We start from the raw sequence: 16,350 nt of genomic DNA, 5'->3' as shown, positions 1-16,350 counted from the left end.
GAAATTTTTACTCGCAACTGAATTCATCTGCCGCGGGTTCAATGAAGTTGAGGGAAACCCTAAGACCAAAGTTACTTGAATTTCAATATCAGATATGATAAAGAGTAAAAAGTATACAATCCAAAACATCAATCAAACAGAAATGACCTAAAACTAGTTAGCTTTTACTTAAACTTTGCATATTACAACTGCCATAATCTGTCAAAATATAATTTACATTTATACATTTAAATTCCCTCAGGCAGCATCTCAGCCACTTAAAAAATTATTTTTCTATATCTAAATCACTAATGATGTACACTAATTTAAGCGCAACTTATCTGTCTTGGCTTAGCAACCTTCTTCAAGTTCTCAGAAACTGCTGCAGTTAAATTAGGATCCTCAAATCCAATTTCTGCTCCAAGCCTGCAAAAAAAATTATAAATCTTATAATCCCAGTAAACAGATAAAGGGATGGGAGAAGGCAACTATTCTATATATGTGCAAAAATCTCCAAAAAAATACAACAAGAATCGCCCAAAAGGTTGGCTAGGTCATAGGCAAGGAAAATAAGCTAGATATAAGTGCACTCCACGGTCTTGTTTCAAACCTTACTCCTAATGTTAACCCCTAACTGGGATATGTGTGATGCCACAGGTCCACAAGGCCAATGCATCAGATGTTAATTTCACTTTTATTTCTCATCACAAAAATCAGATTAAAGATTTCAAAACACAGACAATAAGTAAGCAGTGGAATGAAAGTCAAGCTGTTTTGCTTACTTAGGATCAAGCACCAATTTCTGGACTTCTTTAATGGCTGAACTAGCAGCATAGAGTGACATCTTACCCACCTGTATCAAAACCAAATAGAAGATAAAGAAATCATTGATAGGAGAACAAAAGAATTTCAAGGAAAAGGTGGCATCGAATTTTCGAGGAAAGTTTCTGTATTCTTACCTCCAAAACTTGAAGTTTTGCTTCATGTTCATTTGGAAGACAGCGAATTTCTGCTGCCAATCTAGAAGCCACCCCCAAACTTTCAGGAGATAAGAAATCAAGACCCAACTGAACATTGGACTGCAAATTTACAAGAAGAAAACAAAGAAATAATTATAATGCAGAATTTAATTAATTCTGAATTAACCATGTCAACAATTTAGACTGATCTATATCAAAACTAATTCAAGAATTACAAAAATCACAATTAACAGAAGAATAGGAAATAAAAGCAAAAGCTTCTGGAACCGCTCTAAACATAACGATCTCTAAATATCTTCAGTCCAGGAAACTGGAAGTATTTTTATAAGACTTTTAAAATCAGGCAGTACTTGACTTTAAAAGAAGAAAAGAAGGAAAGAAAAGCAACAACTACTGGCTGTTCACAAGTGTTGTTTTCTATAGCATATGCCTGTCCCCCAAACTACTAAAGCACCTTTTTTTATCCCATTGTTCGATGATAAATATGTCCCTAACCTGAAGGCCTAAAATATTCATCTGCGAAGAGTAGAAGCAGCCCCATTGCAGCAACATTATTTGGAAACCACAAATAAAATCATCTCCTCAAGGATGAAACTTCTATTCTTTTTTTACTTTTAATGGATAAAGGATGAATATTTTGCAACTTTGGAAACAGACCAATGCTGGTTCCAAGAAAAAAGGTGTGAATGAACCTTGGTCTAATTTGGGAAAATCACAAAACCATTTATATTGAGGATATCAATTAATATCCAACCATTTGAAAAATAAAATATATATTTTCATCATTGTAGTTTAGATGTTTTAAGATTGTTTTACACTTAGAAGTTACCGAGTCATATATTTATCAGAATTCAGAATCCAATTAATTGCAACAAACTTGCCTGAAGATTCCTCACTTGGAAAGGGCAGCCAGCAGGGATGAATACAGCTTGCCCCAGGTGCTGTTCAAATGACCATGGTTCAACTCCTGAGGAAGAAAAATAACAGGAAAGTCAGATACCCTGCTCATGAACAAAATAAACAATAGGAAGGTCTATGCTAACAAAGTAGAAGCTCGGATACCTAACTATGTCAACAGAAAAACTAAAAACAAGCAGGAATAACTGACTCCTGCTAAATCTAATCCATTTTATCTATTTTGAAAACTAAGAAATGCTATTGTTACTCACCAAATTCTTCTTTCAATCGTCTCTTATGAAACCCATTTAGGAAAACTGTTCCATCATAAAGGGGACGTGTGGCCTGAGATCCCATTAATAAGATCAGCAGCATGCAAGTTATAGAAGCCATTTGTCTTGATTAAAATATAGGGTACATTTCCAAAGATAACTAGGTCAACTTACAAAATCATGCACTGCATTGTCAGGCTTCCAAAGGTCCTCACAGCGTGTTCGCAAATAGTCAGTTAACTTAGGAACATCCTGCCGACGAAAGACATCCCAACTAACTCCTGTGTGAATCTCTACAGGGATATCATCATGATTTTTCCTCAACTGCTGACCCTCCATTCCCTCAACCTCTTCCATTCTGATGGTTTCCGTTCTCTCAACCTCTGGAACACTGGTGGTTCTTTCAGCTCCTTGATCTTCAATTCTCTCAAGCTCTTCAATGCTAGTGGTATTATCAACCCCTTGATCCTCCATTTTCTCATTCTTTTCTGCAGCTGTCTTCACTTCATCTTCTTGTATATTACGCCCACCAAGTGATATATCAGGCAACCTTCCCTCCTCCAAGCTCTTTTCTGGGTCAAATGAGCCATTCTCCTGGCAATGTTTTGCCTTTGCTTCACATGTATGCACCAATAAGTATACCTGCCCATGCCTCAGCAATGCCAATCCATATTAGACAACTTAGACAAGAGAGATTGTTCAGAAAAAACAAATAAACAGCCACTTAATATTACATGTTGGCTCTCTGTACAGGGCCTGGCCACAGCTGCACTTGTTGCACTGGAAGCCAACAGAATTTGTAAAATTCTTGTTCAACCCAATGTTAGAGATATTAAGAATTTATTTGTGAACCATGTAGATTGAATTTAGGATCTCAATGGGATTAAAAAGATTTCAGTTCTAAAACACCTCATGTGTATATTTTAATTCAAAGTTTGTATACAAATGCTAAATTTCAATCTAGGACCTATAGTTTAAATCTTCTAACATGAATTTCAAGAAGGAACAGCAATACATGCGAGTAGAAAGTGTCACAATATCAATGTAATAACAAATAAAACATACCATGTCACGCATTTTGAAATGAAGATTTATTACAGAATTGCCCACACCAAGTTCCTCATGGCTCCCATATGATATACAAATCTTAGGTCCTACATCATTCTGCAAAGAGTAATGGGGCAACTTTGCAGCAACATTTAAAATACCCAACCTCGAATGGATGAATTCAAGGAAAGGCAGTTTACTGATAAATTCGGGTCTCTGGTATAATAAGAACTCTTCAGAAGCACTGGGGGAAGGCCAATCCTTCAACTTCAACATCTCTAGTGAACCATTTTCCCGGATTCGTCCCTCGGAGTATCCTCTGATAAACTGATCAAGTTCAATATCAACCTGCCAACACAGAAAACCACATATCATGGAAATCAAATAGATTAACACAACAACAATTTATTTACTGATGTTATTAAGAAAGAAGAGCCATACACCTAACATAAGCAAAAGTGAGAGAAAACACACCTCAGACCAGTGTAAGCAATCTATGGCCTTCACTGTTCTGTTTTCATCTTTTATTTTCTCGTCTGATGTTTCCCGGATCCCCTTCCATATGGCCATTGGATCCCAGCTTGATATGGATGAGCTGTCAAATACCTGCTTCACAATAACAGGTTCGCCTCTGACCCAATGTTTTCTAAACTTGTTTATCCCATCAACTTTTATATCTTCAGATAAGGGGCAATATAAGAAATTATCATCACTATCATCTCTATGAGCATGCTGGCAGAGTGTGGAATCACTCAACCCAGATTTCTGTGGAGTGTCAGCATCATAGACCTTGCAGCCACTGACCATTTCCTCCACATTTTTCACAAGTTTTGCTACCCAATTCATCTTGAAAATACAGCTTAGGTTCAATGATGAGTAATTACAACCACCGTGCTCCTTTGGAGGGCATGGAATGCTGCCATCATTGTTTGCCTTCCAGCCTTGGTACTTATCTGATAAATTTATTCTTCCTCGGGAGTCTATCACAAATTTTGATAGGGTCTCTTCGTCTTGAATTCTCCTGTCAATCTGGTTTTCATTCACTTCAGTTCCAACACCATGTTTTGATGCTCCTCGAAGATCTTGACAGCAATGGAGGCACAGATCATACGAGCAATTTGCACAATGCCGATGATAATCAATGATTGGTATCCTACATATATTGCTGCAAAATGATAAATTACAATGAACAACAATACTTGAAATGATGAGGAATCTATTATACTTATACACCCTCCAAAAAACCCTATCTAGAAGACAGGCTATAGTTTAGCTTTCTGAACTCATCAAATTGCAAGATTATTTTATAAGATAAGTAAAGACCAGGGTCCTGACTTCAATTCATATGCACAGTAAAGAAGAACATAAAAGAAATTGATAAAGCAGTGCATAAGTTTACTTAATATACCAGCACATCTGCTCATCGGCATTCAATTTGGCCCGGACAAGATCTATATAAGTTCCTGAAGAAGTAATGCCTAGTTAGTCACATAACAGGGAAAAGCTTATAAAGCATTCTAAACTCCATATGCCACTAAAATATAAAAAGCATCTCACCACACAGCCTCTGTTCCAGCTCTACTTCAAAGCATTGTTCATGATGGATCTGCTTAACTATAGGAAGCACTGAAGATAATAGGCAGTGGAGATATTGCAATTTGTCTAGAACAGGTATCTCTCGTATTCTCACCTGCAACTTATAGGGGGGGAAATATCCTCAATGGATAAGATAATCCCACTACTATTTGTTCATGATACATAAGAAACTTAACAATATAATAGAAACATGGTCCCTTCAGTTCATGAGTGAAATACCTTTACCATATTATCTCCTCGTAAGCAACTCCTGCAATTGCAGATCCCACGACATGCAGGACAAACCTTCTCAATTTCTTCCAGTGGAATGTCCGAGTACCTAGAAGTACTGAATAAATCATTGACTGAGCTTATAAGTTGGAAATATGACTGTATTTTTGCAACAGAGTTCAACCCTCACCATTCAGAGATACAGTTATCACAAAAACCTCTCTTGTCACATCTGGGACACCAAATAACTCTATTTCTGTCATTCCTTCGGCACTGATGACAAGTTTGTCCACCAATGTCTTCAGAAGAATCTGTGCTTGCATCAGAGTATTCCCTGAAAACAATGTGTTCATCTCAATATCTACAAGTTGAAGCAGAAGAGAAAGCAACCATACAGAACATAAATGAACAGTACAGTATAACAACAACATTTTAAAACATGCTGTCAAGTACGATTTCAATTTCACTCACTGTCATAGCACTGGCATCAAAGCTTCTTTGTGATATACTCTTGGATGAATCCATAGTTAAAAGAGGAGGCGTCTTATATGACCTCCGATTCTCTTCAAACTTGAAATCTCTTTGAGAATCATCATTTAGTTTTTGAGAATTCCGACCAGACAAACTCCTTATAAGTGTTTCAGGAGAATAGCGAGACTGACTTTTTGGTACTTTCTCCTTATGCCTCTTTGATGGAACAAAAAACGGTTGTTCCTCTTCAACTTTCATGTTCACAAGTGGTATATCAAAATCATCACCCTTGCTCTCCAAGTAAATATCTCTTTCACCTAGCGATCTTCTTTTGGCCTTCTTCAGACTGGCTCTCAAGGCAGAATTAGCTGCCCTCTTCTTCGCCTGAATATAATGCTTCTCACAAACAGTTTTATCTGGCATAGACATGGCAGTGCATCTCCACTGTTTCCCATCTGACCTCTTGCAGCGCAAGTCATCAGGAATCCCACCACCATTCTCCTCACCATTAGCCAAGGATGATCGTGGGTGATCCATTATAGCTGTGTCACAGAAAAATTCAACAAGAACAAGACACTTAACTAACAATTGTACGCTCATAACACCAATCTGTTACAAACCAAAAGATCCAGAACAAGTCACAACATAACACCACAGAGTCAGCAATCATTCAAACCACACAAGTTGCAAAGCTCCAACACACGACATTCATTCGCAATCATCATGTGAAAAACCCCAACACAAGAAAACAGATTTACTAAAATTAACAAGATTTTCCCATAATAGATTTGCAAGAAACGCGAGATACAAAAACTAAAAAAATAAAAAACTACACTGCCAAGTTTCAAAATTTAACTTAATTCATCAAATCATTGCAAGACACAGCAAAATTCGTCAATAAATCGATAGCCCATGTTCCAAACTTCCAATCCAAACACAGAACGCATTGAAAAAACACAGTAACAATAACCATAACAAAGCTTCCACTTGAGAAATTGTTAGAGGGAGAGAAAGAAAAACAATATTCAAGAAAAGAATCAGAAAAACCAGACCCAATTAAAGAATTGGGTGCTTCTTTACCAAAAAATAGGAGTGAGAAATCAAGCATTGCAATCAACCCCGGATCAGCAAAACTATCAAGAACAAAAAAAAAAGAGGGAAGGAAAGAGCAAAGGGTACCTGAGAGAGACTAGGGTTTTTGGTGGTGAAATAATAATGTATATAAAGAAGGGAAAAGAGAGTTATGAGCCAGAGAAATACTGCTCTTCATTATAGTATAAGCCAAGGAAGAGTGACTTTAGCAGATTTTTTAGTGGACGGCTTGTGTTTCACAGACCAGACACACCAGCAGTAGAACTGTACTACTGTTTTGCCTTGCTGTCTCGCTCTCTCTCTCTCTCTCTCTCTCTCTCTCTCTCTCTCTCTCTCTCTTGGGTTCTGGTTTTAAGGTTCAGAGTTCACTTCAGACTACTGTGTATGAAGTTCAACAGAACTGAAACTCTGTTATTGACTTTTCTTTTCTTTTTGAAGACTTTTTTATTGAGAATAAATCCAATTGTTTTTTTTTCATAATTACAAAAAATACTTTACAGGCTGAATTATTGATTTTTTTTTTCCTTTTTCAGCATGGCTTTGTTGCGTGCATGATTTCCGATTTGGAGGGGGTCAGTCCAAAAAAAATAAACAATATAAAATAAAACAACGTTTTTTTTTAGAAAAAACAACCAAGTTAATGATCAAATTTTATAAAAAATTCACCTATTTAAAAATAATATTACTAATATCACTAACTCGCGTGCTAGCTAAGTGAACTATAGTAATGAATTATAGGATAAATATATATATAAATAAATTATCAAAATATAAATATATATATATATATATAATATATATATATATATATATAATTATCAAAATATAAATATATATATATATATATATATATATATATATATATATATAGCATATCAAAAAATATACGAAACCGGCAAGCTTAGGATTTACAAATGCTTCATTGTTTTCATATAAATAATAAAATGTTATAAAAATAATCTAGTTTTTATAGAGTGTTTAATCAAATTCAACATTTTCTTATAGATTAACATGGTAAATGATATGAGATGTTACTGCTTGTGACTGCAATGTTATATAATAAGATTTTATTAGTAAGGTATTTGTATATAATCCGAAGAAAATCTGCATTTGAGTGAAGTATCAAATATTTAAAATAAAAGGTAAAATACGTTATTTTTTCTTTTTTCAATCCATTGGAATTTACACAATTTATTTCCATATAATAAAATACAAATGGATGGCATATTCGCAATGCCTAAATAAAAATACATCAAATAAATGAGTCAGATATAATGATGTAGTTTATTTTTAAAAATATATTAAAATGATAAAAAAAATAATTTTAAATAAAAAAATTAAAATTTAGTAAACTTTTGTTGCTTCTTTGTCACCTCATTGGCTGTACAAGCTGGGTAGAAAGATTTTTATTTTAATGTATATATATATATATATATATATATATATATATATATATAACATCTTTAATGTTTTATTATTGACAAAGAAAATTAAATAACATGACGGTTAGTCTTAACAATTATCCGATAAAAACAAGGTAATTGTTTTTTTAAAAAAAAAACAAAAAAAATAGTCAAACGAAAGCAAACAAGTTTTTAATGTTTTCCCCCAAGCTTAAAAAAACGAAAACAAAGACTAAAAGCAACAAACAAAAGACCATAGAATACCAAACAACCATATTAATGTCAATAAATAGAAAACTTACAAAGAGATAAGGCAAGAATATAAAAAAAAAATATTAATAAATAAATAAAATAAAACAAGAAAACGAGTTAAAAAAATTCAAATTAATTAAAATTTAATAAAAAAGATAATTCTTTTAAAAAAATTAATTAATTTCAATTTTTTTAAATAATAATTAACCCAATCTTCAAAAAATATAATAACTATAATTATTATTTAGTTCCTGATTATTTTTGTGTTTAAAAAATATTTAAATTTTTATTATTATTTTACTTAAAATTAATAGTTTTTTAATATTTTTAAATTATTTTAATATTAAAAATAATTTTTAAAATATATAAAAAATATTATTTTTAAATAACAACAAATCCTCGATATCAAACATCACCATACCATATAAGCACTTCCCCTACAAAAACCAAATATTTCCTTCCATTTCACAATCTCTCTCACGCAAATAATTTCAAATCTCTCAAACCAAACCAGAGAAAGAGTCAGAAACACGCACGAGAGAGTAATTAATTGATAAATTATCGTATGCAAATGGCGATGGCGAGGTCAAGCTCTGGCCTCGCATATCCTGAGCGATTCTATGCAGCGGCATCATACGCTGGATTTGATGGATCTCACAACTCTACCACCACTGTCTCTTCTAAATTCCAAAACGACACCGCTCTCCTCCTCTACGCTTTGTACCAGCAGGTCACCTCTCCATCTCCTTTCCCCGATCCATTGCGTTTCTATTTCAACTCGTACATTGCACGATCTGATTCGCATTGTTCTGGCGCGAATTTTAATTCTATTTTCCGTTATTTTTATTATTAATTATAGGTTTTATTAGCTCGATTCTATATTATAATTTGCGTGTTTAATACTGTAATTCTTTTTTACGCGATTTATGAGTGTTTCAGTGTTACTTATTTTCTAGTTTATTTTCTTTTTGCATATGTTGCGCGTTTTGAGTGTGTAATTTTAGTGGATCTAGGGTGATTAAAAATTGAACTGTGATCTGAAAATGTTAGTTTTCTTTTTAATTATTTATTACGACGCAATGAGTTTGGAGTGAATTGTGTAAATCCGAATTTTTTAGTGAATTTGGTAGTTTTTGGAATGTGATTGCAGGCGACAATTGGACCGTGTAATGTGCCGAAACCTAGTAGCTGGAAGGCTGTAGAACAAAGCAAATGGAAAAGGTTTGTTTGCTTTGCTCATCGGCTTTTAGTTTTGCTTTTGGATCTGTATTTAGTGTGTACTTGTTATTTATTCACCCAAGGCTAGATGCGTAATAGGTGAAGTACGAGATTTTGGAAAGTTGGAGCAGAAAATGTGAAGAAATTGGAAACGAGACTTGCTAGAATAAAGCAACGTGTAAGATGGAGAACATGACTGTGTTGGGGAAGATTAGTGTGGATTTAGAACTTTTCGTGGAATTTAGAGGATCATTTTTAATTTGTTGCACCAAGGAGGGTGATTTTTAGTTCCTGAACTCCTTTGGGTTTGCTCGATGGATGGATCTGTCTCTTGTGAAGTAGGAGGCCAATATAATGTGCTTGTTATGATCCAGTGAACAGTTGCCGGAATCTCTAAAAGATTGCCATCTAGTGATTTAGATGGTGCACCATTGTCATTTTATTTCTCATTTGCTAATTTGCACATTGTATTTTCATTATAATAAATCTGTTTGAATGCATGGATGAAAGTGCTCCTCTAAAAATGTTGGTGTTTGTGCAGCTGGCAGGGGCTTGAAAATATGGCTTCCACAGAAGCCATGCGTCTCTTTGTGAAAATACTGGAGGTAATGGCAATGGGGTTTTCAGGTTCATCTTTTCGTGATGATTTTAATACAAGTTAATTTAGTATTATTTTTGCTTCTCTTTGGCAGGAAGATGATCCAAGTTGGTACTCTAGAGCATCTAACTCTATCTCAGAGTCTGTCACAGACACACAAGTGAATGTGAGTTCATTGAGTGTTATATGTTGGAGCTTATTTTCATTTCTGGATATTTTATCTTCTAACCATGAATTACTTCTATATGTTTTGATTGATATTTCTGCTAGTTAACATAAGAAAGAATATCTAAGTATATATGTGAACCAATACCTTTGTTAGTTGTCCTAATGACTCTTTGTTTAGTTAGGTGTGTGCATGATTGTTGATGCACAAGTTGAATTATTTATGTGTAATTCACAGATGATACCAGTGTCATGTGACAACTTTTTAGCACCTGAATGGTTTTCTAATTCACGTTTCCTAATTCAAATTCAACATAATAAAAGTATGTGTGGCAATTGATTTTTGTCCTTTGAACACACCATGTATGATTCATTTAGGCAACACAATTTAAGCAAAGGATAAAATGGAGAGAGTCATTGGAATATTGAACAAGGAAAATTTCAGTTAGAGGGAAGGAAAATGTTGAGCAATGACCAACTAGCTATTTGAATCATCACAGCTGCTGTCATTAAAGTGTCACTGCTTACCTCAATCAAACCATCCTCCACCACAATCCATAGCTACTACCCTGCTACCACCTGCCATCGACAACACATCAATTTCATAGCTTACCACAGGCACCACCAGCACCTTCAATCAAGAACTTTCAAATTGCACAGCTAATGCCACTTCTGCTCTCACATAAGTACATCACTTTTAATTGAACAGATCCAATGAAAGTGTATATTTATGTCTCATTTTATGGAGGCTTGCTCAAGCATGCCTTGCTTGTATGTCCATGTGTGTGTTTCTAGTGAGTTGCATTTGTTTAATTAGGGAGCTTTCCTTTTCCTTTATTCTACTTAAAATCAAAACAGTGGAGGGAAAGAACTGAAGGAAACAATGCTCATCATGGCCATCAATGTGATACTTGTGCCTTGTTCTGCACCTTTTCTCATTAATTTCTCCTTCCTGAGTTTTGCATGCTTACCTGATATTGCTTCTTGTAGCATTACTCAGATGAGCATGTCATCGAGAATGGAAACTCTTTCCCAGACACAAAGACCATTTCTACTGAGAATGGAACCCTTGTAGAAACTCAGGATAAAGATGTCGTCTCAGAAGATGTTGGGTCAGTTGCTGTCTATGATCAATGGATTACACCTCCAATAACTGGCCAACTGCCAAAAGCCCGATATGAGGTGAGAAAACCTTTTTAAAATGACAACTGCACTTGGTCCCTTTTCTTTTGTTTATTTTCATTTCCTCTGCTTTCCTGTCATTCTCTCTGAACAAGCTCTTTCTTATTTTCCAGCATGGAGCAGCAATTGTTCAAGATAAGATGTACATATATGGGGGAAATCACAATGGCCGCTATCTCAATGATCTTCATGTAGGCAAACCATAGACTGGAATATTATTTTGGTAGATGTAACTAAGTTCATAAATATTTATTTGTTTGGTGCAGATATAATCCTTATTTTTTCCTGAAAAGCTATGCTCTATATCAAACTAAAGCTGGAATCCTAGAATATTTTAAATATTACATTTCATGGTCCTGTGCTTTTAAACTCCATTTTACCTCTTATATTTTACTGTGTATTTTGCTTTTATGTTGAACTAATGACCGTCGAAAATGACTGTCAGCTATGCCAACAGCTTTTTAAATATTGTTTCTCAAAATTCGGTGCCCTATGCAGGTGCTAGATTTGAGAAGTTGGTCATGGTATAAGGTCAATTTTAAGGCTGAGAATGAGCCACAGGAGGGACAGTCTCCAGCTAAATTAACTCCTTGTGCTGGCCATTCCTTGGTTAGTATATAACTGAATTTCCTTTTATACGTGAACTTCTTGAAGCAAGTTTCTCGCAATATGCTGATCCATCTGCAGACAAGTGTGCAGTGGTATTGAATTATCCTCACACATTGATGAATAGGACAATGTGTGTTCTGTTTCTGCAGATACCATGGGAGAACAAGCTTCTATCAATTGCTGGACATACAAAGGATCCTTCTGAAACTATCCAGGGTATATAATGTATTATCATTATGTGGCCGAGTGATTTTAACCAACATTGCCTTAATATTTGATTTTTTTTCCTTTTACAGTCAAGGTATTTGATCTTCAATCTTGTACTTGGTCAACCTTAAAGACTTATGGGAAAGCACCGGTATGTTTTTTTTTCCTTTCTTTCATCTACTGCATTTCATACAAAACAAAAATACTGAATCACTGTATTATTCAAAGTTCAAAGCTGTAGTCTGCTGTGCTGATGCACAAAGAAGAAATTTTAAATCTTGACTTAAATTTTTTTCTTCTTTTGCCAAATTTGTGAATTATTTTTCTTTGTGATTTTCAGCCAAAACTTGTTGTTAGCATATTGACACTTGAAATGAAATTGTGGGTTGGACTTGCGAAACTGTAACAGTGAATCACAATGGAATACTTATGCTCAACAGTTTTCCATTCTCTTTTATGATATTGGTTACTTATATAATGTAGAAAATGTTGCATATTTCATGCATTGCAGATCTCACGTGGAGGTCAATCAGTTACCCTTGTCGGGACAAGCTTAGTGATTTTTGGTGGACAAGATGCGAAGAGATCTCTCTTGAATGATCTGCATATCCTTGACCTAGAAACCATGACTTGGGATGAAATTGATGCTATGTAAGATGAATCTCGCAAATTGATGCCATGATGATTTAAGATACAACTCTCCAGATTAGCACATATAAATAAGATTTCACTTTGAACCTATTATGATTTTTGCTATTGACCACAACAATATCTCATGTTTCTAGCTCACATCCAATTTTTGAGATATGAATGTGAGTGGATCTTTGGACTTCTGTTAAAAATGGAACAATGTGAGCAAGGATTAATTTTTCTTTATTATTTTACAGTGGGGTGTCTCCATCTCCAAGATCTGATCATGCTGCTGCAGTACATGCCGAGCGTTACCTTCTTATTTTTGGTGGAGGCTCACATGCCACTTGTTTCAATGATCTGCATGTGCTTGATTTGCAAACTGTAAGATAATTAATCTCAATGTTTTTGCTCTTGTGCAATAGGACTGTTAGTAATATCTTCTACATACATGGATTTTTAGATGGAATGGACGAGACCCGCACAACAGGGGGAGATACCTACACCCCGGGCTGGACATGCCGGTGTAACAGTTGGGGAGAATTGGTTTATTGTTGGTGGTGGTGACAACAAGACTGGTATATATTTTACAACTTGGAGCTTATGCATTTAGCATTAGCTACCAAATCCTTTTATATTTTCCATTTGTCCTGAATGAAGTAAAATTTTAAACACAAAGAAAAAAGGGAAAAAAGTTTTTCCTGGAAATTCCTTCATGTTAACTTTTGTAAAAAATGACTGTAGCAAGTCCCCAGCCTGTTTAAGTATTGATCCCAGTAAGAATGAAATTTTTTATTCTATTAGTTGAGTAGTTTTAAATGGAAGAAAATGGACAGGAATTTTGATTTGAATGATTTAAATTTCTCTCCAGCTTCATAAATTTATCTCATATATTCCTTTCTGTCTACGTTGTTTAGGGGTCTCTGAAACTGCTGTCCTCAACATGTCTACACTTGGCTGGTCTGTTGTAACTTCTGTTCAAGGGCGTGTTCCTCTTGCCAGTGAGGTATTTTACTTAACAGAATTGTGAACTATTTCAAGCTGCATGTAATTTTACTGGAAAGTTGTATGATTTTTGTGTTCCATGTGAAACGTTTTGCAACCATCAAAATCTACGGAGCGCAAAAGTTTTCCATGCGTCTTGAAAGTTTTTTTGCTTGGTTTATTTTAATAGAGCTTTAATAAGGAGCAACTTCTATAAATTATCAACAGTTTAGCTGTTATGAGTAATCAAAGGATGTGTACCTGAGCGCTGTAGAGATTGTGAATTGTGATTTAGATGCATCTAAACTGTTGAGTTTATTGCTGCCTTCTGTAATGGAGTCTGAATTTATCATGCTAGTATAAGTGTTGTCAATTTCAGTCTTTGATGTTGTTTTCTTTCTCTAGTATTTATAGTTATCTTAGAATTGGTTTTATCAATTCCATCATTACTACTGAGGGGGTGACAAGCTGTAGACAGATAGGCTTGGCCTTCTTGACTGTGATTTTTTTCCCTCAAGTAGAATCAGCTGACCATCTTTTATTGCAGGGCTTGAGTTTGGTCTTGAGCTCTTATAATGGCGAAGATATTCTTGTGTCTTTTGGAGGATATAACGGGCATTACAGCAATGAAGTTAGTAGCAATCTTCCTTTCTTGTGGATTCCCCTCCCTTCCTTCTTTCCTTCTTTCTGATTTTGTTCTGTTGTCAGGTCAATGTTCTTAAGCCAAGCCACAAATCAACTTTGGAATCAAAAATAGCAGAGACTCCTGTGCCCGACAGTGTTTCTGCTATCCATAACATTACAAATCCCACCAGAGATGTGGACTCTGAATTTGAAGGGGGGCATGAAGGCAAAATTAGGGAAATTGTTATGGATAACATGGACCAAGGGTCCACGGTATGGCAAATTGCATTTTTTTTTAAAAGATGTAGAGATTCACAAATTCTTTTGCTGTATTGTTGTTTTGGATTTGCATCCTTAAGACTTTGAATTCCATGCAGAAATCTAGAGGTGAGGGAACTAGTGAGCATCTTTTAGCTACTTTAAAGGCTGAGAGAGAAGAACTGAATTCTTCACTCAGCAAGGAGAAGTTGCAAACTCTCCATTTAAAGCAAGAGTTAACTGATGCTGAGACTCGTAACACTGATCTTTACAAGGTAATCACCTGACATACAGGTTTAGTCATCTTTCGAGCACTTCTGTCAAATCTTGTACCAGAGTTGCATGCCATCTGAAATTTATCCTGTGTTTGTTTTCCACTTATCAACTTTTCTGCAGCTCATAAGATGTTCTTTCTTTCTATATCAAATGCCCCTTAATTTTGTTCTCTTGGCATCACAGGAGCTCCAATCTGTACGTGGTCAACTCGCTACTGATCAGTCAAGATGTTTCAAACTAGAGGTATTTCCTAGCTACTTTCTCTTCATATTCTTTTTTCCCATTCTTTGGGTTTGATGGGGGAAATTATTGGAACTTCCATGAAGAACTACAATCTTTGTCTGTTGACTTCTCTGATATGTATCATTTAATTTTTCATTTTTGGTCAAAACAGCCACAAGATATCTCTAGTTCAGTAACCCAACCCAGAACTGAAGATATGGCTAATATCATCTTATGTCTACATATCAGGGAAAAGAAACTGTGTTTGGTTTGCCACAAAATTACTGTACAAAAAAAGGAGATTGAACAATGGCCGGATAAAATATTCGCCTTCTTGTTGTTACGATAAGTAGGGTGAATTATGTTAATTAAGAACCGCTAGCTTCTTTTATACTCTCCTTTTACTTACAGGTGTAGTAATAAGCGAATCTTCCAAAAATAGCAGCACCAGTTACGAAACATATTCATTTGTGTTAATTACTCCTTGAACTAACAGGTTGACGTTGCGGAACTACGACAAAAGCTTCAAAATATGGAGGCACTGCAAAAAGAACTTGAACTCCTGCAACGACAAAAGGCTGCCTCTGAACATGCCTTGAATGCAAATCATAGGCAGGGCTCAGGTGGCGTGTGGGGTTGGCTTGCTGGAACCCCTGACTCTGGCAACCAAGAAGAAGACGATGCGTAAATTTTGTGGAAGCCTTGGTAAGTAGTGATTGTGTAGATTTGGTTCTCACTGATCCACTACCTACCAAATATTTTTGTTTCACTAGCCTGGTTCTTTTTGTGATGGGAATAAAGATATCAAAAAAAATTTGGGTCAGAATGAAGTCCCTCTGGGGTATAGTTAGTAGTTTCATACGGTCGTCACTGCAAATTTTTACAGGGTTTGTATTGGAAGTAAACGTTACTGTTTTGAATGGTCACTAAATTATAGAGTTCATTATTTTCCAACAAAATTTGGCCAACATTCTTTTGTTATAGCAATGTTAAGCTCTTAATTGTACTTCTATCTACAGAAATTGTTGATTTTTTCCGTGAAACTATTCTGATTCTGTTTCTTCCCTTTTCTGTATAGCTAGTTGTCTATTCAACCAAGAATTTATTGAGCTGCCATAATTATGAACATGGAGTTGCGAAGGAGTAAGTGTGATGAACGGCCCTTTCCTCCTCTTCAT

The 16,350-nt window shown here is 35.2% G+C and overlaps 2 protein-coding genes across 9 annotated transcripts; one reads left to right on the top strand and one right to left on the bottom strand.

Annotated features, from left to right (window-relative positions):
- Positions 1–71: 71 nt before the first annotated feature.
- Positions 72–6,940, bottom strand: LOC18098686 (E3 ubiquitin-protein ligase JMJ24). 8 transcript variants are annotated; one of them, XM_052453128.1, is made up of 14 exons: positions 6,632–6,940; positions 5,453–5,994; positions 5,172–5,314; positions 4,991–5,099; positions 4,733–4,871; positions 4,584–4,638; positions 3,650–4,340; positions 3,194–3,523; positions 2,303–2,770; positions 2,129–2,201; positions 1,841–1,926; positions 939–1,058; positions 762–832; positions 72–405 (listed from the first exon to the last, which is right to left on the bottom strand). In XM_052453128.1, exons 2-14 carry the CDS (start codon positions 5,987–5,989, stop codon positions 306–308), a joined length of 2,922 nt encoding a protein of 973 aa, XP_052309088.1. In that variant the 5' UTR covers positions 5,990–5,994; positions 6,632–6,940; the 3' UTR covers positions 72–305. The 8 variants fall into 8 exon arrangements, with proteins under 8 accessions (XP_052309088.1, XP_052309090.1, XP_052309092.1 ...); XM_052453130.1 differs by having other exon boundaries at positions 4,997–5,099; XM_052453132.1 differs by having other exon boundaries at positions 4,733–4,865; positions 4,997–5,099.
- Positions 6,941–8,629: 1,689 nt separating this feature from the next.
- LOC18098685 (acyl-CoA-binding domain-containing protein 4) lies at positions 8,630–16,131 on the top strand. The gene is made up of 18 exons (XM_024602378.2): positions 8,630–8,929; positions 9,350–9,420; positions 9,959–10,022; positions 10,110–10,181; positions 11,171–11,362; positions 11,476–11,553; positions 11,861–11,971; positions 12,121–12,187; positions 12,268–12,329; positions 12,690–12,829; positions 13,066–13,192; positions 13,272–13,386; positions 13,726–13,814; positions 14,340–14,423; positions 14,501–14,689; positions 14,794–14,949; positions 15,134–15,193; positions 15,669–16,131. The coding sequence occupies exons 1-18, from the start codon at positions 8,765–8,767 to the stop codon at positions 15,858–15,860; spliced, it is 2,034 nt and encodes a 677-aa protein (XP_024458146.2). The 5' UTR covers positions 8,630–8,764; the 3' UTR covers positions 15,861–16,131.
- The last annotated feature ends 219 nt before the right edge of the window (positions 16,132–16,350 follow it).

The sequence above is a fragment of the Populus trichocarpa genome, chromosome 5, assembly GCF_000002775.5.
Source record: "Populus trichocarpa isolate Nisqually-1 chromosome 5, P.trichocarpa_v4.1, whole genome shotgun sequence".
In the NCBI taxonomy this organism is placed as follows: domain Eukaryota; kingdom Viridiplantae; phylum Streptophyta; class Magnoliopsida; order Malpighiales; family Salicaceae; genus Populus; species Populus trichocarpa.
Note: the sequence above shows the minus strand (reverse complement) of the source record. Positions and strands in the feature narration are given on the sequence as shown.

Excerpts from the sequence above, each read along its gene's own strand:
- LOC18098686 (XM_052453128.1), bottom strand. The coding sequence starts at position 5,989 with ATGGATCACCCACGATCATCCTTGGCTAATGGTGAGGAGAATGGTGGT. Across the intron at positions 1,927-2,128 it reads ACGATTGAAAGAAGAATTTG|GAGTTGAACCATGGTCATTT; the intron begins GTGAGTAACAAT and ends TTTCTTCCTCAG. Across the intron at positions 406-761 it reads AAATTGGTGCTTGATCCTAA|GCTTGGAGCAGAAATTGGAT; the intron begins GTAAGCAAAACA and ends TTTTTTTTGCAG.
- LOC18098685 (XM_024602378.2), top strand. The coding sequence starts at position 8,765 with ATGCAAATGGCGATGGCGAGGTCAAGCTCTGGCCTCGCATATCCTGAG. Across the intron at positions 10,182-11,170 it reads TCACAGACACACAAGTGAAT|CATTACTCAGATGAGCATGT; the intron begins GTGAGTTCATTG and ends TGCTTCTTGTAG. Across the intron at positions 11,554-11,860 it reads GCTATCTCAATGATCTTCAT|GTGCTAGATTTGAGAAGTTG; the intron begins GTAGGCAAACCA and ends TGCCCTATGCAG.